At 44.1% G+C, this 25216-nt stretch overlaps 1 protein-coding gene across 1 annotated transcript in view; it reads left to right on the plus strand.

The window, feature by feature from the left end:
• The window catches only part of LOC142290494 (retinol dehydrogenase 7-like), a 76405-nt gene that overhangs the window by 36991 nt on the left and 14198 nt on the right, over positions 1-25216 (plus strand). The window contains exons 3-4 of the mRNA XM_075334460.1: positions 4315-4644; positions 23915-24173. Of these exons, the coding sequence (XP_075190575.1) occupies positions 4335-4644; positions 23915-24173 (569 nt within the window). The 5' untranslated portion in view covers positions 4315-4334. The remainder of the gene's footprint in view (positions 1-4314; positions 4645-23914; positions 24174-25216) is intronic.

Genomic DNA, 25216 nt, shown 5'->3' on the forward strand with positions numbered 1-25216 from the left:
TCTACAGATCGTGAAATAGGCCTAAATGAACCATGCCTAAAGGCTCATGCGCACGTTGTGTAATTGCATGCATTTACGCTGCATATTGCACTGCAGTGTAAATGCATGCGTCCTGCGTCCCCTGCACAATCTATGAAGATTGTGCATGATACGTGCGCACGATGCTTTTATGAACGCAGCGATTTGGGTGCTAAAATTTTGACCCAAATCCGTGCGTTCATAAAATGAGCATGTCAATTATTCCGTGGGCTATGGATGCAGCTCCCACTCTGTCTATGGTGGGGGCAGCAGCCATAGTGCATGAAATCGGCTTTTTTCTACAAAACAACTGCATCCATTATGCAGTGTTTCTGCAGCGATTTGAAATGCACATGTGCTGTCAAATCGCTGCAGAATATTCAGCAGGTACGTGCGTATGAGCCCTAAGAAAGGAATGAAAATGTCACTTCTCTGATGTGCATTCCTCTAAAAATTCACACCAAATTCATCATGCAGGTAGATTCTCATTGAGGTTTTTTACATAGATTTTTCAAACTGAAAAATCCATCTAGGAAAGATAAAAATCTAAAACGTTTTTGGTATAGTATTGATTTTTGTGCATTAGTTGCTTCACTTGTCAATTTTCGAGGGATTTCTTAAGCAGAAATGCCTCAAGAATGAACATTGATGCTGTTTTCTTTACTCTTCAAAAATGTAATAAAAGAAAAACCAAACTGTTATATAAACACCACAAAAATCACATGGAGATGTGAATTTGTCTAAAAAAAAAAAAAAATCAGATTTTTCTACCTCAAAAAATATTCATGTGACCAGACCCACTGGATCTTTTCACGCAAACTTTTTCAGTGGATTTTTTAAGTGAATCTACTCTCAAATTCACATTGAAAATGCTTCAAATATCCTATCAATCTTTCCTACTAATTTTAATTGGAAAACCACATTATTGCTCATACAGTTAGTATATGACAATGAGATTCGGAAAACCACCCCAAACTTAAATGGTATATTCACATAGAGTTTTAAATCTGTTGGACAAATCTGAGTTGGCTTTCAAGAAAAATCTAGAGAAATATAGATGTTATTGTTTTTGATTTTTTTTGTTGGGGCTTCGAAATTTTTTTTTCATTTTTGTAATTAATTCACAACACCTATGACTGTTTGTTGTGAGATACTATTTCTATAAGCAGAAAACATTGTTCTTCAATAATCCAGATACTGACATAAAGAGAAATACAACATAATCATTTTGTGACTTTATGCACTCACTCTTCCAAATTTGTAGTGGTCCAATTTGCTCATATTGTCGCTTGTTGTATTGTATGAAGCCAAAAAGTGGATATAGTACAAAGCAGCAGAAAATGTGAGGTCAAATTGTATTGGTCATACACATGACCGGGAATGGCTGATTCGTTTCATTCCAGCTTTCCCTCGTTTATCAACCTCAACGTTCGGCTCCCTTTTAATCTGTAATAAAACATACAGGAGACTTAATTTGGATTAAATTGACCACAGTGGCAATAACAATTATAATTACTGAATGGGGAAGGTCACTGGAGCTACAAGATGCGACACCAACATAACCAAATTCTTCAATTATTTTTACCCTTAATTGTAAGACCCAGCTCGAGGGCACCACATCACCACTGTACGTGGTAGATTAACCACACCACCGAATCCAGGGTCCACCCTCATCTAGAGCCCTACTATGTGTAAGATTAGCCACACTTAATTACATCCTGAAGGGACCCATCCAAATAACACTACTCGCAATAAATTTCCCACCAATTCCAAAGAACCCTCCTTCCCACACTGCCACTGTGTGGGCACTGTGATGTTTCATGTGAGTGAGCCCCCCACCAACTCTAGTGTGTGTTCTATCCCCTCTTAAGCCCGCTACACACGCTTCAATATATCTCACAATCCGTCGTTGGGGTCAAGTTGTAAGTGACGCACATCCGGCATCGTTTGTGAGGTATCTGCGTGTGACAGCTACTTGCGATCAGGATTGAACGCAAAACCGTTGATCGCAAACACATCGTATCATTCTCTAGAATTGAGCGTTTTGTTGCACGAACCTAGTCAATTGTAACGTGTGACATCCCTCATACGATTTCGGTGTCTGATGCTACGTGCGCAGGTGTGCGCTCTGCACCGCAGCTTAAAAAAGGTCCGCTTCAGAGCGCAGCTGAAAAGCTGCGTTCTGAAGCGCCTCACAATGTCTGTCATTCACTAATCTCTGTCAGTCGGTCACTATCTCTGTCCCTCACTCTCTGTCCATGTCAGTCTATCCCCCTCTCTCATATACTCACCGATCCCCGATCCCCGGCGCTGCACGGCGTTCACACTGCTCCGGCGGCTTTTACTGTTTTGAAAAAGCCGGCCGCCCATTAAACAATCTCGTATTCCCTGCTTTCCCCGCCCACCGGTGCCTATGATTGGTTACAGTGAGACACGCCCCCACGCTGAGTGACAGGTGTCACACTGCACCCAATCACAGCAGCCGGTGGGCGTGTCTATACTGTGTAGTGAAATAAATAATTAAATAATTAAAAAAAACGGCGTGCGGTTCCCCCCAATTTTAAAACCAGCCAGATAAAGCCATACGGCTGAAGGCTGGTATTCTCAGGATGGGGAGCTCCACGTTATGGGGAGCCCCCCAGCCTAACAATATCAGCCAACAGCCGCCCAGAATTGCCGCATACATTATATGCGACAGTTCTGGGACTGTACCCGGCTCTTCCCGATTTGCCCTGGTGCGTTGGCAAATCGGGGTAATAAGGAGTTATTGGCAGCCCATAGCTGCCAATAAGTCCTAGATTAATCATGTCAGGCGTCTATGAGACACCCTCCATGATTAATCTGTAAATTACAGTAAATAAACACACACGCCCGAAAAAGTCCTTTATTAGAAATAAAAAACACAAACATATACCCTGGTTCACCACTTTAATCAGCCCCAAAAAGCCCTCCATGTCCGGCGTAATCCAGGATGCTCCAGCGTCGCTTCCAGCGCTGCTGCATGGAGGTGACCGGAGCTGCAGAAGACACCGCCGCTCCGGTCACCTCCACGCAGGTAATGAAGACAGCCGCGCGATCAGCTGCTGTCACTGAGGTTACCTGCGGCCACCGCTGGATCCAGTGACAGCAGGTAACCTCAGTGACAGCTCAGCTGATCGCGCTACTCACCGCCGCTCCTCTCACCTCCACGCAGCAACTGAGGTGAGTAGCGCGATCAGCTGAGCTGTCACTGAGGTTACCCGCTGTCACTGGATCCAGCGGTGGCCGCGATTGTTAGGCTGGGGGGCTCCCCATAACGTGGAGCTCCCCATCCTGAGAATACCAGCCTTCAGCCGTATGGCTTTATCTGGCTGGTTTTAAAATTGGGGGGGACCGCACGCCGTTTTTTTTAATTATTTAATTATTTATTTCACTACACAGTATAGACACGCCCACCGGCTGCTGTGATTGGGTGCAGTGTGACACCTGTCACTCAGCGTGGGGGCGTGTCTCACTGTAACCAATCATAGGCACCGGTGGGCGGGGAAAGCAGGGAATACGAAATTGTTTAATGGGCGGCCGGCTTTTTCAAAACAGTAAAAGCCGCCGCAGCAATGTGAACGCCGTGCAGCGCCGCGCCGGGGATCGGGGATTGGTGAGTATGAGAGAGGGCTGCTAACTTCAGTAATTTAGGAGATTAGCGGTCACCGGTGAGTCCTTCACTGGTGACCGCTAATCAGGGCGCAACACAGACAGAGCCGCAGCATGACCGTGAAGTCGGGTGAAGTTCACCCGAGTTCATTCTGACAGTGCGGCTCTGTCTGTGTCTGCTGTCATCTGCCATTCAGCTCTGCTACATGGCTGTCTGTGTCTGCTGTTAGCGGCCATGTAGCAGAGCTGAATGGCAGATGACATAGTAAAAACGCATCCCTACACATTACACACGCTTGGCAAGTCAATAAATAAAAAAAAAAAAAAAAAAAAAGGTGCCCAATGCATACGTCACAGAACACATGATCTAAAGGATCGCACACAAAATTGATCAATTTAACATAGACTACTAACGCACGTGTGACAGCAAATGAACGACCAACGTGCAATCTCATAAGATCCCGTATGCAACCTGGGCGTGTCACATCGCAAATGCGATTGTACAACTAATTGCAACGTGTAAAGTGGGCTTTAGATAGAGGTCATCCATAGAACAATACTTACGGCGTTCAGCTTCCTATGACTTACATGACATATAGATGGCTTAGTAGGGTTACTCCTACTGACAGATTCTTTTTTAACTTCTATTACTCAATTATATTACAGGATAAATTCCATCTCCCATCATGTGGCTCCTTCTATTGGTGGTGCTTGGCCTGATCTTGTACAGATGGTACAGACAAAGTCTGATCCTGGAAAATCTCACAGACAAATACGTCTTTATCACTGGATGTGACTCTGGATTTGGAAACTTACTAGCAAAGCAGTTAGACAAACGTGGAATGAAGGTTCTGGCTGCTTGTCTGACCGATCAGGGGGCCGAGAGTCTAAAGAAAGAGACCTCCAGGAGACTGCAAACAATAATACTGGATGTTACCGACAGTAAAAGTGTGAGCTCTGCGGCTGAAAGGGTGGCAGCCACAGTTGGAAGTTCAGGTAATCATTTGTGTTTCCTTACCTATATTACTGTATACTGTCAGTAGGATATTGTATATTACGATCTTCTAAAAAACTCCACCACATCTGCAATGACCCAGAAGGGGCCAGAACAAATGTTTCTGCCTTTATAGGAGCCTGTGGAATAATTCCTGGTGTCATTCTGTCAGATTAAGGCTGAGACCGCACTTTGCGTTCTCCTACTTGTAGTTCTAAATGCACATTTTGGGCTTAATTGATTTGACCAAAGTTGCCTTTTTCAGAACTTTAGCGCTGAAAACGCATGCGTATTTACCGCTTTTTTATGCGTTTTCAGCGCTTTTTGCATGCTTTTTCACCTGCGTTTTGACAGATGCGTTTTGAACAACAAGACACTGCTAAATAAAGTTTAATCAGTCATACAGAATGAAAAAAGAGAAAGAAAAAAAAGGATAAAATCTATATTAATGAAAAAAATAATGAAAATAGATATATTTCATAAAATTATAGCGGTAATATACATTTTATCGCTAATATAGCAATAAATGCATATTTTTCTCAAATTTAATTGTCGGATTATGTGTGTGTATAAGGGACATATGAAATCATTATTTTGAAGTCCAAAAAGCATGCGTTTTGGTAGTCAAAAACGCATGTTTTCTGCACTAAAAAAGCAGGTAAAACGCTGGAATTTGAATGAATCTTGGTTTTTGCCATTTCTCATTGACTTCAATGTTAGCAAAACGCACCTAAAATGGCAAAAACAATTGACATGCTGCTTCTTTGAACACACAGTTTTTGCTACAAAATATGCAAATTAAACGCAGCGTTTAGAAACGCAAAGTGCAGTCTGAAAATCACCATTTTCCATTGACTTTGCTGGAAAATCAAAACGCATGCCTTTTGGCATGAAAAAGGTGCTTCTCAAAACGGACCAAAAAAGCACCTGAAACGCTGGTGGAAACGCAAAGTGCGGTCTCAGCCTAAGGGTTCTCACACTGGCGTATAAAAAAAAATCGGTCTAATTCTGATACAAATAAGTGGGAAGAGTGGTATTCTGTATGTCATGAGAGTACTATGTGTGTGTGATTTTTATTTTTTTTTATTTTACTTTTTCTTACCTACCATCCGTATGACATCTGTATAGAACACTCTATAGACATTTACAAGACCATTTACAGCAGGGGTCTCAAACTCAGCTGGGTGTATGGGCCGCACACAGAAAAAAAATAATTTGAGGGGCCGCATTCTTTTCAGGACAAAGTGACATTGGTAGTGGTACTAATATATATATATATATATATATATATATATATATATATATATATATATATATATATATATATAACACACACATTTTTTTTTGTAAGTAATAGAGTTTTATTTACAATAAGCACTGCATAGTAATTTTGGCCACCATCTTGTAGTAATGTGCCCCATCCTGTTCCTCATTCTGTAAAAATGTGCGCATCCTTGCCCCCTTGTAGCAATGTGCCCCATGCAGGTCCCCTTCTTATAATAATGTGCCCCCATGCAGGTCCCCTTCTTGTGGTAATGTGCCCCATATGCAGGTCCCCTTCCTATAGTAATGTGCTTCATGCAGGTCCCTTTCTTGTATTAATGTGCCCCATGCATGTCTTCTTGTAGTAATCACACACACACACACACACACACACACCCTGTGCAGCCTCAACTGACACACACACACACACCCTGTGCAGCCTCAGCTAACACACACACACACACACACACACACACACGGTGCAGCCTCAGCTAACACACACACACACACACACCCTGTGCAGCCTCAGCTAACAGACACACACACACAAACCCTGCACAGCCTCAGCTAACAGACACACACACAAACCCTGTGCAGCCTCAGCTAACAGACACACACACACACACACCCTGTGCAGCCTCAGCTCACACACACACACACACACACACACACGGTGCAGCCTCAGCTAACACACACACACACACACGGTGCAGCCTCAGCTAACACACACACACACACACGGTGCAGCCTCAGCTAACACACACACACACACGGTGCAGCCTCAGCTAACACACACACACACACACACACACACACGGTGCAGCCTCAGCTAACACACACACACACACGGTGCAGGCTCAGCCAGCAGCAGAAACACACACACACAGTGCAGCCTCAGCTCACACACACACACACACACAAAAACATTCTGCTCACCTATCCTCCGTTGGCTCAGCAGCATGCAGGCATGTGGACCTGATAATGATCACAGCTCCTGCCTGTCACTGCTGAACTTTCTGCCGGCGCGTGCAGAGCACTCAGAGCAGTTCTCACTGCACAACATCCACTGGCCAATCACAGGTAAGCATCTGAGGTCATATGGAGCAGGTGCTTGCCTCTGATTGGCAGGCGGCTGTTATTGTGTTCTGCAGCGAGAACTTTACTGAGCCCGGCAAAGGCAAAACTGTAAAGTGAAATAGATAGCTGGAGGCTGCGGCCTCTTGCACTGGTCGCCATCTTTACCGGGTCCACGGGCCAGTGGGCCGCAAGAAGCCACCTGAAGGGCCGCATGCGGCCCGCGGGCCGCGTGTTTGAGACCCCTGATTTACAGTGTCCTAAGCTACAGGATGGTAATGTATCCATCAGGGCTGTGGAGTCGGTAAGCCAAACCTGCGACTCCGACTCCTCAATTTCTCTTCCACCAACTTAGACTCCACAACTTCGACTCCCACATATATTGCTTATATTTAAGTGAAATTGTATTGTAGTACAATGTGCACATCAGACATTTAATCATTTTTATGATACAATAATCAAGATATTTAGATAGAACATAAAATATATTTATTGGAATACAACTTTAGAACACAAAAAACTAATACATTGTAAATATGTAATACATTATGTAATATAGATTACATATACCGTACAGACCAAAAGTTTGGACACACCTTCTCATTCAAAGAGTTTTCTTTATTTTCATGACTCTAAAAATTGTAGATTCACATTGAAGGCATCAAACTATGAATTAACACATGTGGAATGAAATACTTAAAAAAGTATGAAACAACTAAAAATATGTCTTTATATTCTAGGTTCTTCAAAGTAGCCACCTTTTGCTTTGATTACTGCTTTGCACACTCTTGGCATTCTCTTGATGAGCTTCAAGAGATAGTCTCCGGAAATGGTCTTCCAACAGTCTTGAAGGAGTTCCCAGAGATGCTTAGCACATGTTGGCCCTTTGCCTTCACTCTGCGGTCCAGCTCATCCTAAACCATCTCAATTGGGCTCAGGTCTGGTGATTGTGGAGGCCAGGTCATCTGGTGTAGCACCCCATCAGTACAGACTTTTGGTCATAAGGCCCGTTTCACACGTCAGTGAAAAACAGTGACGTTTTTCACAGACGTGTAAAACACGCACATGTCCCTGCGTGTGCTGTGATTCATGGCACACGTGGGTTGTCTAAGTGCAATCCGGGCTCCATTCTCCGTGGCCCGTGATTGCACTTAGAAAACTACTCACCTGTGCGCGCTCCCGCTGTCCATGGTGCTGATCGCTCCCGCGGTGCAGCATCCGGCTGGCGGTGACCCCCGCAGCAGCTGCTTCCGGGTCGGCTGTGTCGCGCATAATGAATATGCGCGACAATAATGAGCCGGCTCAGAAGCAGCTGGCAGAACGGGCTGCAGAGGACATCGCTGGACGCCGGGTGAGTTAAAATGTTTTCTATTTTAAAAGCACTTTTTTTCTGGCACGTGTTTCACGGACCACACCAATGCGTGGTCCGTAGGACATCAGTGATGCCAGAAAAAAATGGACATGTCTCCGTGCGGCAAACACGCACACGTGGGTACGCCGCACGGAGACACGTGCAGTGAAAAATCACTGACGTGTGAGCAGACCCATTCATTATAATGGGTCTGTGTATGTCAGTGATTCTGGTACGTTTAAAAAAAAGCACAAATGTACCAGAATCACTGACGTGTGGAAGGGGCCTTACATAGTGTCTCTCGATAGATATATATTATATATAGAGAGCGACTATGTAATAAACTATGTACAGTAAGTGCAAAAAACATACTAAATAACATTTGTGCAGTCTATGAATTTGTTCTAAGAAATAAAATTGCCTCCATCAGATCCTCCTTCATAGATGACTTCAAATCTGACCTAATAATTTTAAGGCTAGAGAACAACCTTTATACACTAACTTGGGTTGGAGGCAAAGTCGTAACCATATGGGCAACATCTCTAACAAAGGAATTGTCTCATAAACAGTCCGTTTTGATAAACGGTTTAATTTTTCTATTTCTTTGGGAGTAAGTGAAAAATTTTACTGAAATATGGTCAATCTGCTGCTATAGAAGATGGAGTGAAGTCTTTTTCCTTGCGGCAATGCTTTGCCTGCTCCATGTCATCCAATACTTCTCAAAGTTAAACTCCTCATCTGATGAGGATAAAGATATGGCAGCAGTAGCACGGTCAGGACCCAAGTCTTGTTGCGCCTGGCAATCCTGTGAGCACTCATCCGAACTGCTACCTCAGTCAGAGCTTCTTTTCCTTTAGTAAGATGTTAATCATCAAGCAGTATATGATGCAGTATACGAGTACACCTCCCCTGTGTTAGATGTGGCCCCCATACTGCTGCCCATGGCCACTATAGATGGCACACCTTCCTTGAGTTTGATATGGCCCCCATACTGCTGCCCATGGCCTCTATAGATGGCACACCTCCCCTGTTAGATATCGCCCCCATGCTGCTGCCCATAATAAAATAAAACACTCTTTTCTTACCTTCTCAGCACTATAATCCCTGTGTCTCCCTCCGTGGGGTTGAGGTCCTCCTCCACTTCCTGGTTCTTGCTGCCGGTCATGTGATCAGCAGAGCAGAGTGATATCCTCTCTGCGTGCCTGATCAGAAAGCAGCAGCAGAGACACCGGGAGATCAGCACTGGAGGTAAGTAAAGCTTTTTTTATTTTACTATGGGCAGTAGTATGGAGGCCATATCTAACACAGGGGGATCATGTGCGATCAAAGGAGGGCACAGGCAGATATAATATGCGCCCCTGCCCCAGCCCATCAGCGCGGTACGGTTTCAGCACCATAGTGATGGACAGCGGCTGTGCATATTATATGAGTGGGAGCAGGAGATCAAGGGCTCCCTCCCGCAGCTTCCCCAGCTCACAGCACTGCTCCAGAGCAGACCCTGCAGTATGTATGTATGTATGTATGTATGTGTGTATGTATGTATATATATATGTGTATATGTGTGTAATATATATATATATATATATATATATATATATATATATATATACAGTGCCTACAAGTAGTATTCAACCCCCTGCAGATTTAGCAGGTTTGATAAGATGCAAATAGGTTAGAGCCTGCAAACTTCAAACAAGAGCAGGATTTATTAACAGATGCATAAATCTTACAAACCAACAAGTTATGTTGCTCAGTTAAATTTTAATACATTTTCAACATAAAAGTGTGGGTCAATTATTATTCAACCCCTAGGTTTAATATTTTGTGGAATAACCCTTGTTTGAAATTACAGCTAATAATCGTCTTTTATAAGACCTGATCAGGCCGACACAGGTCTCTGGAGTTATCTTGGCCCACTCCTCCATGCAGATCTTCTCCAAGTTATCTAGGTTCTTTGGGTGTCTCATGTGGACTTTAATCTTGAGCTCCTTCCACAAGTTTTCGATTTGGTTAAGGTCAGGAGACTGACTAGGCCACTGCAACACCTTGATTTTTTCCCTCTCGAACCAGGCCTTGGTTTTCTTGGCTGTGTGCTTTGGGTCGTTGTCTTGTTGGAAGATGAAATGACGGCCCATCTTAATATCCTTGATGGAGGAGCGGAGGTTCTTGGCCAAAATCTCCAGGTAGGCCGTGCTATCCATCTTCCCATGGATGCGGACCAGATGGCCAGGCCCCTTGGCTGAGAAACAGCCCCACAGCATGATGCTGCCACCACCATGCTTGACTGTAGGGATGGTATTCTTGGGGTCGTATGCAGTGCCATCCAGTCTCCAAACGTCACGTGTGTGGTTGGCACCAAAGATCTCGATCTTGGTCTCATCAGACCAGATATCCTTGAACCAGTCTGTCTCAGAGTCCTCCAAGTGATCATGAGCAAACTGTAGACGAGCCTTGACATGACGCTTTGAAAGTAAAGGTACCTTACGGGCTCATCTGGAACGGAGACCATTGCGGTGGAGTACGTTACTTATGGTATTGACTGAAACCAATGTTCCCACTGCCATGAGATCTTCCTGGAGCTCCTTCCTTGTTGTCTTTGGGTTAGCCTTGACTCTTCGGACAAGCCTGGCCTCGGCACGGGTGGAAACTTTCAAAGCCTGTCCAGGCCGTGGAAGGCTAACAGTAGTTCCATAAGCCTTCCACTTCCGGATGATGCTCCCAACAGTGGAGACAGGTAGGCCCAACTCCTTGGAAAGGGTTTTGTAGCCCCTTGCCAGCCTTGTGACCCTCCACGATCTTGTCTCTGATGGCCTTGGAATGCTCCTTTGTCTTTCCCATGTTGACCAAGTATGAGTGCTGTTCACAAGTTTGGGGAGGGTCTTAATTAGTCAGAAAAGGCTGGAAAAAGAGATAATTAATCCAAACATGTGAAGCTCATTGTTCTTTGTGCCTGAAATACTTCTTAATACTTTAGGGGAACCAAACAGAATTCTTGTGGTTTGAGGGGTTGAATAATAAATGACCCTCTGAATAAACTTTTCACAATTTAAAAAAAAAATAAAAAAAGAAATAACATTCTTTTTTGCTGCAGTGCATTTCACACTTCCAGGCTGATCTACAGTCCAAATGTCACAATGCCAAGTTAATTCCGAATGTGTAAACCTGCTAAATCAGCAGGGGGTTGAATACTACTTGTAGGCACTGTATATATATATATATACATACATACATACATACATACATACATACATACATACATACATATACACATACATACATACATACTGGGTTTCTTGTGCACACTATGCTGTTCAAAACGCTGCCTTTTTTGTGGCAGAAATTTGGGCAAAAACTCTGCTTTTCAAAGAAGCAACATGTCAATGGTTTTTGCCATTTGTGTTTTGAACTGCAAAGCAGTTTTTGCCAAAATTTCTGCCACAAAAAGGCAGCATTTTGAACTGCATAGTGCGCACAAGAAACCCAAATTCCCTTAGACTATGCTTGAAAAGCAGAACACATCCATTTTGGCATTAAATGCTGCAGTTGAAAAAGCAGCAGAAAAGCAGGTAAAAAGCAAAGTGCGGACATAGTCTTACTATGCCAAAGAAACATACCGCAAATATAAGGCAAATTTTGCAAACAGTAAGAAAATTCAAGCAACTAATATAATATGTAGAAAAAACAAAACAATAACATCAAAGGTCGTATATCTTAAGGGTTGGGTTAAATTTAAGAGACCACAGATACAACCTCTCAGCATATCTAGAAAAGTTACCTTCCTTCAGGGCTATGTTGTACTCATAGATGTTGTGTAAGGAAACCCTATCTATAATTTCTTGTATTGAGGGGACATCTATTTCCTTCCATTTGGACGCTAGTAAAGATTTAATGACCAAAAGAATATGGCAAGTAATTTGTCTACACCGCTTGAGACACATCATTTTGTGAGGATCTGTTTTTGGCCTCAAAAACGGATCCTCACAAAGAATGAGCATGTCAGTTTGTGCGGCTTTTTCTAATCTGATTTTCCAATTGAAAACATTTATCTATGAGCTCAAAAACCTTTCAGGTGATGCAGTTTTTTAACCCCTTAACGACCCATGACGTACTGGCACATGACGTTAATCCCAGCCCCCTGCCGTGGGCAGGCGGCGGCGGCGATCCGCGCACATATCAGCTGTTTTCAACAGCTGACATGTGTGCCTGCTAGCCGCGGGTGGAATCGCTTCAACCCGTGGCCATTAACCCCTTACATCTCGCTGCCAAAATCTGGCAGCGATATGTATATGCGTGCCGCCATGACAGTCACTTACCCCGCACCCACCGGAAGTCACGTGACATGATCACGTGACTTTCGGTGGTTGCCATGGTAGCACAGGGTCATGTGATGACGCCTGTAGCGAACATGACTCACTTCCTCTCAATGCCGGAATACAGCCAGCATTGAAAGTAAAGCACCAAATCTGCAGTTCTCAGCTCTGTAGCTGAGATCTGCAGATAGTGCAGAGTGATCGGATTGCTGATCGCTATAGCCCCCTAGGGGGACTAGTAAAATAAAAAAAAGTGAAAAAAAAAGTAAAAAAAAATAAAAAACCTAAGTTCACATCACCCCATTGAAAATGAAAGGGTTAAAAAAAATAAAAAATATACACATATTTGGTATCGCCGCGTTCAGAAATGCCCGATATATCAACATACAAAATCAATTAATCTGATCAGTAAACGGCGTATCGGCAAAAAAATTCCAAACGCCAAAATTACGCTTTTTGGTCGCCGCAAATTTTGCGCAAAATGCAATAACAGGCGATCAAAACGTAGCATCTGCGCAAAAATGGTACCATTAAAAACGTCAGGTCGAGATGCAAAAAATAAGCCATCACTGAGCCTCAGATCCCGACAAATGAGAACGCTACGGGTTTTGGAAAATGGCGCAAAACGTGCGCCACTTTTTTTGGACAAGCTTGTGAATTTTTTTTAACCTTTTAGATACAAGTAAACCTCTACATGTTTGAGGTCTACAAACTCGCACTGACCTGAGGCATCACATAGATACATCAGTTGTACCATATAGTGAACACAGTGAATAAAATATCCCAAAAACTATTGCTCCTGCGCATAGCGCTATTTCCTGCACCATCTTATTGAAGACTGTCTCCTCCTGCATGCTACATGTCTGATGCTGTTGTCGAGAGTGACTTGATACCAAGCACCCTGTCTGCTTCGCCGTCAGTCTTGATGAGGGAAAAAAGCAAACAGGATGCTTGGAGAAGAACTTTATTTGCTTGAGAATAGGGCAAGAAGCTGCCTCTCCGTGTGCCCCAACTGTTATGATTAAGTGATCAAGGAGGATCAGAAAAGGACAAAAAACTAGGAAACCCAGAATGTACTAGAGTGGTTGGAATCTCAGCGAACTGCAGATCTACCACTAACACACAACTAGAAGTAGCCGTGGGACGTGCCTACGATAACCTGGTCACCTCGACACAGCCGGAGAACTAATTATTTCTACAGAGAGAAATACAGGAAAGGCTAATCTGCCTTGGAGCAGGCCCCAAAGATATAGATAGCCCCCCACATGTAAAGATTACGATGATGTAGTAAAACACAATACATAGGTAGAAAACAGATTCAGCAAAGATGAGGCCCAAACTATCTAAATAGGAAAGGACAGAAGAGAGCACTGTCTGCAGCTGTGCAATACCCTAGAAAAATAACCAACACACCTGATATGGAATAATACTGAGCCCACACGGACTTTCCCCCCCCCCACTATATGCGTACTCTGGTGTTACTGGGATCCAAACTAATCTAGTGGAGGGACTGAAATGAGTACTAAGCATGACAAAACAAAATACATAGCAGAATATGGAGCAAGATACACAGACATTCCCAGCAGGGAATGATCCAACTCCACCCAGAACTCCACACAGGCAAAATAGGAATAAGCCTTAGTACCTAAACAGGAAAAACAATCAGAAGGTGGAAACCACCAGCAGAGGTACAAGGAGCAAACTTATCTGAAAGGCGTTCTGGTAGACATAGAAGGAAGGGCTCGCTTCAGAATGTCAATAACACACAGGAGACAACATTGAGAACTGGCCAGGAACAAGAGAACACTATTTAGTTATAGTCAGAAGAACCTGATTGCCAATCATACCTGTCTGGTTTCTATTCAGCAAGCAAACTTCACTACCAGCACTGACCACAAGAGGGAGCCCTAAACTGGAACTTAGTCCAAATGTATTCACAACACCCAACATGCTCTAGAGTAATCCACTAGTTTGAAGTTTACTATGCGCCACTGTGGTACCTGATTCCTTAGAGCCCAGAATATTGTGTTACAGAAGCTTGAGTGAGTAACTCTGGGGAAACCATGCGGGAGAGAGACTGTCTGAACCTTACCTGCCCTTTGGTATAGCCCACTAATCTAGGTTCTTTTCTTGTAATAATGTGCCCCATATTGGTCCTCATCTTGTAGTAATGCCCTATTCTGGTCTCCTTCTTGCAGTAATGTGGCATCCTTGTCCCCTTACCTATTCTTGTCCCCATGTTGTATTAATTTCCCCCATCCTGCTCCCTTTCTTGCAGTAATGTGCCCGTCCTGATCCGCTTCTTGTAGTAGTGTTCCCATCCTACAGTAATGCCCCCCATATTTGTCCACTTGTGGTAATGTGCTATCCTTGTCTCCTTCTCATAGTAATATCCCCATCCTGTTCCCCTTCTTATAGTAATGTGACCATTTCTGTCCCTTTGTAGTAATGCCTCATCCTAGTCCTCATCTTGTAGTAATGTCCCCTATTGTGCCATTCTTCACATACACAGAAAAAAATAGTAAGATGCTTCTGGCCTCTCTTTCTGTTCCCTTAGTGTCCTCTCTTCTGTGAATGCGGTCTGCAGGCACAATCGATCCTTTGACAATTGCGGCCTGATAGAGTGCCACCACCGTTAGCGCTTTATTTTAGTTTAATGTACTGTCAGCATTCAATCAGAGCTCTCCTCCAATATACCAGACGCTATTGAATGTATTTTTCCACTCAAGTCGATTACGACATAAAACTACTGTAAGGTGGAGACTCAAAGAAGATGACAAGCATGCAGATGAGCTTCCGTGAGATGGTTTCTGACAGAAATTCTTTGTTTAGGCTAACCGATTGTTGCAGCAACTATTCAAGTGGCTTATCTCAGACGAACTTGAAGGGGATGCTGGATGTGGAGGTCCTGGGCTTATGTGGTTAAACGTGGTCTGCGGTTGTGAGGCTGGTTGGATATACTGCCATTATTCTCTGAAATTCCTTTGGAAACCTCTTACAGTATGGTAGAGAAATAAACATTACATTCATGGGCAACTGCTCTGGTGGACATTCCTACAGTCAGCATACCAGTTGCATGCTCCCTCAAAACTTGCGATATGTGTGGCATTGTGCATTGTTATAAAACTGTACATTTTAGAGTGGCCTTTTATTGTGGCCAGCCAAATGCACACCTGTGCAATAATCATGCTGTCTTATCAGCATCTTGATATGCCACACCTGTAAGGGTACCGTCACACTTTAGCGACGCAGCAGCGATCCCACCAGCGATCTGGCCTGGTCAGGATCGCTGCTGCGTTGCTACATGGTCGCTGGTGAGCTGTCAAACAGGCAGATCTCACCAGCGACCAGTGACCAGCCCCCAGCCAGCAGCGATGTGCAAGCGACGCTGCTCTTGCACGGAGCCAGTGTCTGGAAGCTGCGGACACTGGTAACTAAGGTAAACATCGGGTATGGTTACCCGATGTTTACCTTAGTTACCAGTGCACACCGCTTAGCTTAGCGTGTGCAGGGAGCAGGAGCCGGCACTGGCAGCGTGAGAGCTGCGGAGGCTGGTAACGAAGGTAAATATCGGGTAACCACCTTGGTTACCTGATGTTTACCCTGGTTACAGCTTACCGCAGGCTGTCAGACGCCGGCTCCTGCTCCCTGCACATTCAGGATTGTTGCTCTCTCGCTGTCACACACAGCAATGTGTGCTTAACAGCGGGAGAGCAACAATAAAAAACGAACCAGAGCTGTGTGTAACGAGCAGCGATCTCACAGCAGGGGCCAGATCGCTGCTCAGTGTCACACACAGCGAGATCGCTAATGAGGTCACTGCTGCGTCACAAAAACCGTGACTCAGCAGCGATCTCAGCAGCGATCTCGCTGTGTGTGAAGTACCCCTTAAATGGATGTGTTATCTCAGCAGAGGGGAAATGCTAATTACATTATATACAGATACACACACACACACACACACACACACAAACACACACACACGTACCGCCCTGCGGCAACCGAGCCGTTCGGGTCCGGACTTGCCGGGTGGTGGCTCGAGCGTCTCCAGACCCGGGGGCCCCGGGGTCCACTTCGATCTGAAAGGGGACTGGTGTACGGCTGGAGCCGTGTTTGAGTTCATGACGCCACCCACAGGTTGTGGTGAAGGTGGACACCACTGCTGCGGTTACCGGGCACCCGGGGGAGATGTTGCGCAGCAAGATGTTAACCACTCCATGGGTAGGGATGGTGGCCCCGGGACCTGTTGGGTTCTGTGTGATGGGCGGTGCAGGGAGGTGCTCCGGCCAGAGGGCACTGTTGTACTCACGATTAGTAACACACACAAGTCTCTGGTAAACCAAGATGATGGTGGTCGGTGTCCGCAGCCGGCTGCGTCTGGTCCCCCACCCGGTTGGTGGTCTCTGTCCTTCTCCTGCACTGTTGTGTATCAGTGGGCTGCCTGTGCTTCAGCATCAGGAGCCCGCTCCCCGGCCTTGTGGATATCTGGAGAGCACTTTGCCCGCAGACGCTGGCCCGTGGGATCTCTCTGCCTGTGCGGTGGCTTTCTATCCCCCTCGTTGGGCTGTTGTCTTCAGTTGGGACTTTGGGTGGGAAAGGACCTATAGTCCTAGCCTCAATCAGTTAATTATCTAGTCCCCAGTAGCTTCTGGACCTAGCTTCAGGGTCTGAGTACCCCCCTTTGTGCTCTGGTTTCCAGTCGGTTCTCCGGGTCGGTACCGGCGGGCCACTACCCTGTCCCGGTCCACCACGGTTCTACCGAGCCATCTTCCCGGCTCCTGCAGGCTGAGGCTACCGTATGCCTCCTAGCCAAAGGTGCCCGGGCTCCAACCCAGACAACTGTCAGACTGCTGCAGACCTGGGGACAGGCCTGACTCCACTATCCTCCAACTCTACTACTGAACTACTGAACCACTCTACAAACAACTACTCACTGACTGATTGACTGTGTTTTTCCCACCTCAGGCTCTCTGAACTCCTCGGTGGGTGTGACCAACCACCTTCTCCGCCCCCTGGTGTGAACATCAAGCCCTGAGGGGGGTGACTAGGGTTTTGTTGGTTGGCTGTTAGGGGACAGGTGTTGTGCGGGGCACTAACTGTGACTACCTGGCTAGTCCAGGGCGTCACAATACACACATACACAATTCTGCTACATGCAAATATACAAACACACACACGCTCAGTATACATTACCAGATCTTGCAGTTCCAGATTGGGACCTGAACTAGTGATGGGTTGTTCGGGAATGATGCAAAACAAAGAGCTCATTGCTATGAATGTTGGGAGTCAGTTAAAAATTGTTGTTCAACAGAAAAAAACCAGCACATCCGACCCCAAACCTGCAAACTCATCAATGTAATTGGCTTCCTGCAAGTAGGAAGGGTATCAGCCATAGGCCAGAGGGGTTTTGGTTGCATTTCGTGATGAGCAAACCTTTCAAAGTTCGGTTCATCGAGCCTTACCGAACAAGCGCTACTTTCATCAATCTGTTCGATGAACCTTTCGAACCCCATTGGATTCAATGGGATGCCAAACCTAAAGCAGAGAATACACATTTAAGGGGGTCGAAAAACTACCAAAACAGCAAGAATATGTGCCGCCCTGGCAAAACCAGGGTGTCACAGAGGTCTGCATACATCTTTATGGTGCAGAGCTTACTCTCCCTTGGGGAGTTTCCCACACAAATACACACCAGCCAATCAGGCCCCACTCGCCCCCTCCTCAGGAAAACGGGAGGGGGAGAGAGGAGCTTGGAGAGAGCAGAGTTTTAGTTTTCAGTCAGTCTGCAGGAGGAAAGAAGTCCAGAAGCAGCCCCTGTATGGGGCTAGGAGAAGTGGTAGTGAGGGCCTCAGGAATAGGCCAGCCGCTTGTGGGGACCCGAAGTGGACTGGGAGAGGGTAGTGCCCCCCCCCCCCGGTGCCAGCTGTCGGACCCTGTCCGGACCGGTGCACGGAGAAGACAGAGACACAGACCTCAGGCAGGAAAACAACACCTGAATTACACACACGGGTGTGGGACCCGTCCTCACAGCAGCCGTGGGCACCAGCTACCAGCAACTTTGGTTAATTCTTGGACTCGTGTCAGTTATTGCTTTATACTGTGTGTACTCCTGCACCACCCGGTCCAAGCCGTGGACTGCACCCGTCACTCCCCAATCCACAACTCCCACTTGGGCCCCGGGATTACACCTCCCCTTCCCGTGGAGGGGATTCTACCTTGCTGCCCCACATCACCAGTCCCGGGCACGGTCCCCAGAGGCAGCAGCGGTGCCATCATCTCATCACCGCAACCCTTGGGTGGCATCACGGACAATTCCCCTGTACCTAATCCCCTTTTTGCTGTGGAGCCTGGGATCACAGACCGGGTCACGCCACCGTACACCCACAAAAATGACCCCTTGGCCCAGATCTGGGTACCCCTTATCCCTGGGCGACACAAATACATTTTACAGTGCAGTCCCATGTCTGAGGAATGAACTGTGTATGATGTTGAGGTGCAGGAAGAGGAAGAGGCCACTACATGCAGCGCTTGTGATCCACTTTAGCACATGCTGTTTATCAGCCTCATTTCAAAGTTGAAGCGATGTGTGACTGCCAAAGAAATCTAGTGAAGTAGGTTGTCCAGTAACGGAAGTTATTCTTATTGCTTTTGGGATTAAATGAGCGGGTTTTTACTCACTAGAGCTTTGACTAACAGAACTTCCCACACGTATACCTCGAACACCCTGCCTTTTCAACCTTCCAACACAATCTCATCATGATTTATCCCTCATGGTTGATATACCCTTCCCCTTTCAAACAGATCTTTCGCAACCCTACGCCCACATCTGTTAGACACCTAACACAAAAGATAAATAATTTATTTCCTGTCTGAGTTTGCAATATTGTGAAGGTACTAAAAAGTACCAATATCTAGAAATGTGGTTCACTGCGTAATTTGGAGCATACATTGAAAAGTGCCTAGACCTATTTAGCGAGGTCACTAGCAAATTTACAGCAGGCACTAACTAACTAATAAAAACAACCATAAATGTGGTTGACTGTGTAATTTTCGGCAGGCAATGAAAAGTACCAAGACCTTTTTAGCTAGTTCACTAGCAATTTTTCAGCAGGCAGTACTAAAGAATTATACCTAGGAATAGGGCTGACTCCATAATTTTTAGCAGGCGATTAAAAACTGCCAATACTTAGTTCACAAGCAAATTTACAGCAGACAGAACTAACTAACAATAAGGAAGACTTTTGGTGGTCCAGCTCACCCCAAAGCACGGTAGTCTTTGTCTCCGACGTCCAGGAAGCTCGTGATCATGCTGCTGTTTCAGAGTATTGAAGCCAGGCAAAGGGAAAAAAAAGATCCAGAGTCCAAACAAGGATATACATATAAAATACACTTTTTTCATCTGCATATCCTTCTTTGGAAGCTGGATATTTTGTTGTTTGTTTTTTTTTCCTTTTCCTACAAACTACCAATACCTAGAAATGTGGTTAACTGTCATTTTGAACAGGGAATCAAAGCTGCCAAGACCTTTTTAGCTAGTTCACTAGCAAATTTACAGGAGGCAGTATTAACTAACAATACCTAGAAATATGGTTCACTGCCTAATTTGGAGCTGGCAGTAATAAGTAGCAATATTTATTTAGATCCTTCACTGTCAACTCTTTTTTTAGCAGGCACTGACAAGTAGCTATCCATAATCCCCTATGATTTTCTCAATACACACAACATTTTTGGTTATATATTTTGTCATTAAATAATTTATAATTGGTGGAGGAAGGTTGAACTAGATGGACCTAGGACTTTTTTCAACCTATGTCACTATTTCTATCATTAAATGCTGATTTATGGCACACACCTTTCCCTGCACTGCAAGTCTCTATTCTACACTATCACTCTCATATCTGTCTCAACTACCTATCATTAAACCCCTAGCTAAGCTAAGTGTCTAGCAGAACTTTCCCTAATGTTTCACCTTCATAAAATGTCACTGACCCTACATGTCTGAATTTTATATACAGAAGGATATGTGATTTAGGCAGCTAATGACACAAGTCATTGTGTCTGAATCTTGTGGATGTCTGTTGCTCTGTGATTGGCTGCAGGAACATCCGCAAATAGTAGTTGAGAAAAAAAAATGGCGCCACACGCCTCTGGCTTCTCTCAGCTCCCCACCCCTGTCCACTCATTAAACACATCCCCCATTCATTCTACAGCACCATAATCCTATCCAAAAGCATAAACATGTTATTAAAAAAGCATTTTATTTTTAAAACTGCGATCAGTGATTGAACAAAAGTGAACATTGCCGACTTTAGGGGAAAGTGCTTGTGTTACCGAGCGCAAGCCAAACAGGCTAAGGCTCGTTCTGAATTTGAAATTGGTGAACCTTTATGGAACAGGTTCGCTTATCTCTAGTTGCCTTAAGAACATCTTTGATATATGTTTACCAGGGGGAACACATTTAATATGGATTTATTAAAACCCTCAACAAGTGAGGTGGGATTTTTGTCACACAACTGGTGATGTGGGGCTTCCTATACCCCAGTGTTTAGAAATCTCTAATTTTTACAGAAAATGCAAAGCTCACATTTGTTTTAATTGTTTTCTTATTGGCGATTGATTACACATGAGTATAATTTTTTTTTTGACACCCACAAGTATAGGAAAATTGTAATACATTGATGATTCATACCAGCATTTTCCAATGAATACCAGCTGAACAAAATTTCCCTGGGGTGTGGCAAACCCCACCTCACCAGTTGAGGGTTAAGATCCAAAAGAACTGACTTTTTTTGGTGAGTGGAGCTAAGGGAGCCAGATCACCAAAAATTTTGGATTGCCCATCTCTATCCCTAATGGTGGCTGCATGAGCTGAGCAACTGAAGGATCTCCACACGAAATTAACACAAGGACGTTTAAGGTCGCATGAATTACTCGTGTGGAAGGTCCAATACGTGACCAATAAGCATCCTCTCCTGCTCTGCACCAATTACATGGATTATTGCAGAACAAGAGGACGGAAGGCAGCTGTCTCTGTGATGCTGTATCAGTGTTCTCTTTATTATTATTATTTATCTCTTCCATCATAAGATGCGGCCTCCAAACTATAAGATGCACACAATATTTAGCAAGAATTTTTCTTGATAAACAATGGGTCTTATAGTCCAGAAAATACATTAAGACATTTGAAAGCACATAAGCCTATAATGTGAACAAGGTTATGGGGTGACTGGACTGATATATGTTTGCTGGGGTTACTATTAAGAAAAAACAATTAGGAGTTGATAAGTATAAGGCTGCGACCGCACTTTGCGTTCACCTACTTCAGTTCAAGACGCACGTTTTGGGCTTAATTGATTTGACCAAAGTTGCCTTTTTCTGAAATTTAGCGCTGAAAACGCATGCGTATTTACCGCGTTTTAGATGCGTTTTAAGCGCTTTTTACATGCTTTTCCACCTGCGTTTTGAAAGATGCGTTTTGAAAATCAAGACACTGCTTAATAAAGTTTAAATAGTCAAACTCTATGAAAAAAAAATAGATTATTGGAAAAAAAGAAAGAAATCTATATTTTTGTGAAAAATAATGGAAATAGATTAATTTAATGAAATTATAGCGGTAATATGATATTTTATGGCAAAATAGCAATAATTTATTAAATTTCTTATTTTTAATTGTCGGATTATGTGTGTGTGTGTGTAAAGGGACATATGAAATCATTATTTTGATGTCCAAAAACTATACGTTTTGATAGTCCAAAATGCATGTTTTCTGCACTGGAAAAGCAGGTAAAACACAGGAATTTGCAGGAATCTTGGTTTTTGCCATTTCTCATAGACTTCAATGTTAGCAAAACGCAACCAAAATGGCAAAAACAATTGACACGCATGGTTTTTGCCACAAAATATGCAAATTAAACGCAGCATTTCAAAACGCAAAGTGCGGTCTAGAAATCCACATTTTCCATAGACTTTGCTGGGAAATCAAAACGCATGCCTTTTGTCATGAAAAAGGTGCTTCTCAAAACGGACCAAAAAAGCAGCTGAAACGCAGGTGGAAACGCAAAGTGCGGTCGCAGCCTTAATGTGATGTGGCCTGAAGCTGTAGTCATGGGTGAGGTACTCCTCATCTTCCACACCTAGACATGCTAAAAAAAATAAAGACATTTGTGTGTTTGGGTGTAATGGTACCATGGAGTCAGATCTCCACTGTCCATTTGATTGCAATAAGGAAGCCAAACCAACTTTTGCAAACTGTTTTCTCTTTAATGATGGCTATACTGGTGAGCAGGGGGGACATATTACATGCTCTTCCTTCCTTCTGATACAATACACCAGCTCCTTTCTGAGAGATACAGAAAACCATTTGTCCTCAGCTATAGAGCCAACAAACCAGTATGGTGAAAATTGTACCGCCTGCATCTTGCAGGGACTATGTGTTACAGTTTGAAACCCTGTGCCAGGACTTTCTATCATGATCCCTTCTAAGGACCGCTCCTAGAGTGCCTTTCCTCTTACTGTGTCCACAGCTGGGCAGATACTTTCTTCTGTAAGGTCCCCCATGAATGGCCAACACTGGACTCACTTTAGAAAGTCTTCTTCCCCAGGTATCACCCACCTATTAGAGTTGTTCTGCCGCCTCTGTACTGTTAGATTTTCACATCTGTCTTCCTTTTTCCTTCTCCAATGATCCCTCTGTCTTAATCACACATGGCCTCAACTTCCTTCCAACACTAATTCCAAATCAACCAGGAACTGTCTTCTCACTGGTCCCTACCTCTCCTTCCACTAAAGGGCGGCCCCGAGTTAACCCTATGATGTCTGGCTAACAAAGCCTGTGGCCTGGACGAAAACTAAATATGTAAAATAATAATAATATTTATTAATTTATATAGCGCTATTAATTCCATAGCACTTTACATACATTGGCAACACTGTCCCCATTGGGGCTCACAATCTAAGGTCCCTAACTATTTTTTTTGTAGTGTGGGAGGAAACCGGAGAACCCGGAGGAAACCCACGCAAACACTGGGAGAACATACAAACTCCTTGTAGATGGTGTCCTTGGTGGGAATTGAACCTAGGACACCAGCACTGCAAGACTACAGTGCTAACCACTGAGCCACCGTGCCACCCTATACTGACATTATACACAATAAAACAGTTGGTGTCTTCAGGGGGATGTGACAGTCCGTCCAACTATTTGGATAACAATAAATCACACTATGTGCACAAGTTATTTATTATTTATCAGGTGTTTGTTTTTTTTCTATATTGCAGGACTCTGGGGCTTGGTTAATAATGCGGGCTATGCTTTTGTTCTTGCTCCCAATGAATGGCAAACAAAGGAAGATTTGGTCAAGGTCCTGAATGTGAATTTGATTGGTTTGGTGGATGTGACTTTACATCTACTGCCTCTTATAAGAAAAGCCCAAGGGCGAATTGTTAACGTATCTAGTGCTTTGGGAAGACTGTCCATTGTTGGTGGTGGATATCCCATATCAAAGTATGGTGTTGAGGCGTTCTCCGACAGTTTAAGGTAAGTTTGTATACGATTGGAAAAACTTCTGATTTTGGGAAAAATTGGTCCAAGTAGATTTAATAGTATTTTTTTTTTAATTTATTTATGAACAGACCCAAGCATAGTTTACAAAGAGCAATAACAGGTATACGGGTGCAACAGAATGAAATAATTTGTTGTACGTGCCACAAGACCGGATAGGCAGAGCGGACCCTCCACTAGCACAGGTCTGAACCTTAATTTTAATAAAATGAGTGAAATTATGAAGAAGAAATAGTAAGAAAGGAAGAGCAACAAAAATAAGAGAGAATCACAAACCTGCAGACAGGGTAAGATAAATACTATTAAAAATAGCCTTCACAATATTTTTTCCTACCCTCTGTCCTGTTTTATGGTTATTCCGCAGGTGAAAATAAGAGTTGAAAATGTTACCAATGTTTTAAGTAAATATATTTCCAAAGGTGCTATTGCTAAGCATTTCTCACCAGATGTCTGTAACAACCCATCCAATCCACACAGCAAAGAAATCAAACCATTGGTTTCCATAAATTTAGTGGTGTAATAATGAGACATGACACAGGGAAAAAGTATTGAACACGGTTACTGAAATATATATATATATATATATATATATATATATTATATATATAATGCTTCATACAGAAGCCCATGTTAGTGATGACCGCTTCAAGATGCCTTCTGTATGGAGAAACTAGCTGCATGCATTTCTTTTGAATGGGAACTTTCTGCTCACCTGTCCCTGGCGTTGCTGTCTGTGGTGCCGATCTACGGTCTCCCGCCCTGCCCACTCCCCGCTGCTGAAGCTTCCGGCCCGCAGTGGAGTGAATATGCAAAGAGCATAATGAGCGGGGGTCAGAAGCAAGTGACAGCAGCGGAAGAGACAGCAGCGCTGGAGAAGGTGAGTGTAGAAATTCCTTTTAATTCAGACACGTGTATTTTCTCTGGTGCGTGTCACACGGATCACATCCGTGCGGTCTGTGTGCTGTCCGTGTGACACCCATGATGCTGGAGAAAAACTGATATATGTACGTGTGGTGCAT

This window comes from Anomaloglossus baeobatrachus, chromosome 2, assembly GCF_048569485.1.
Source record: "Anomaloglossus baeobatrachus isolate aAnoBae1 chromosome 2, aAnoBae1.hap1, whole genome shotgun sequence".
Taxonomy (NCBI): Eukaryota; Metazoa; Chordata; class Amphibia; order Anura; family Aromobatidae; genus Anomaloglossus; species Anomaloglossus baeobatrachus.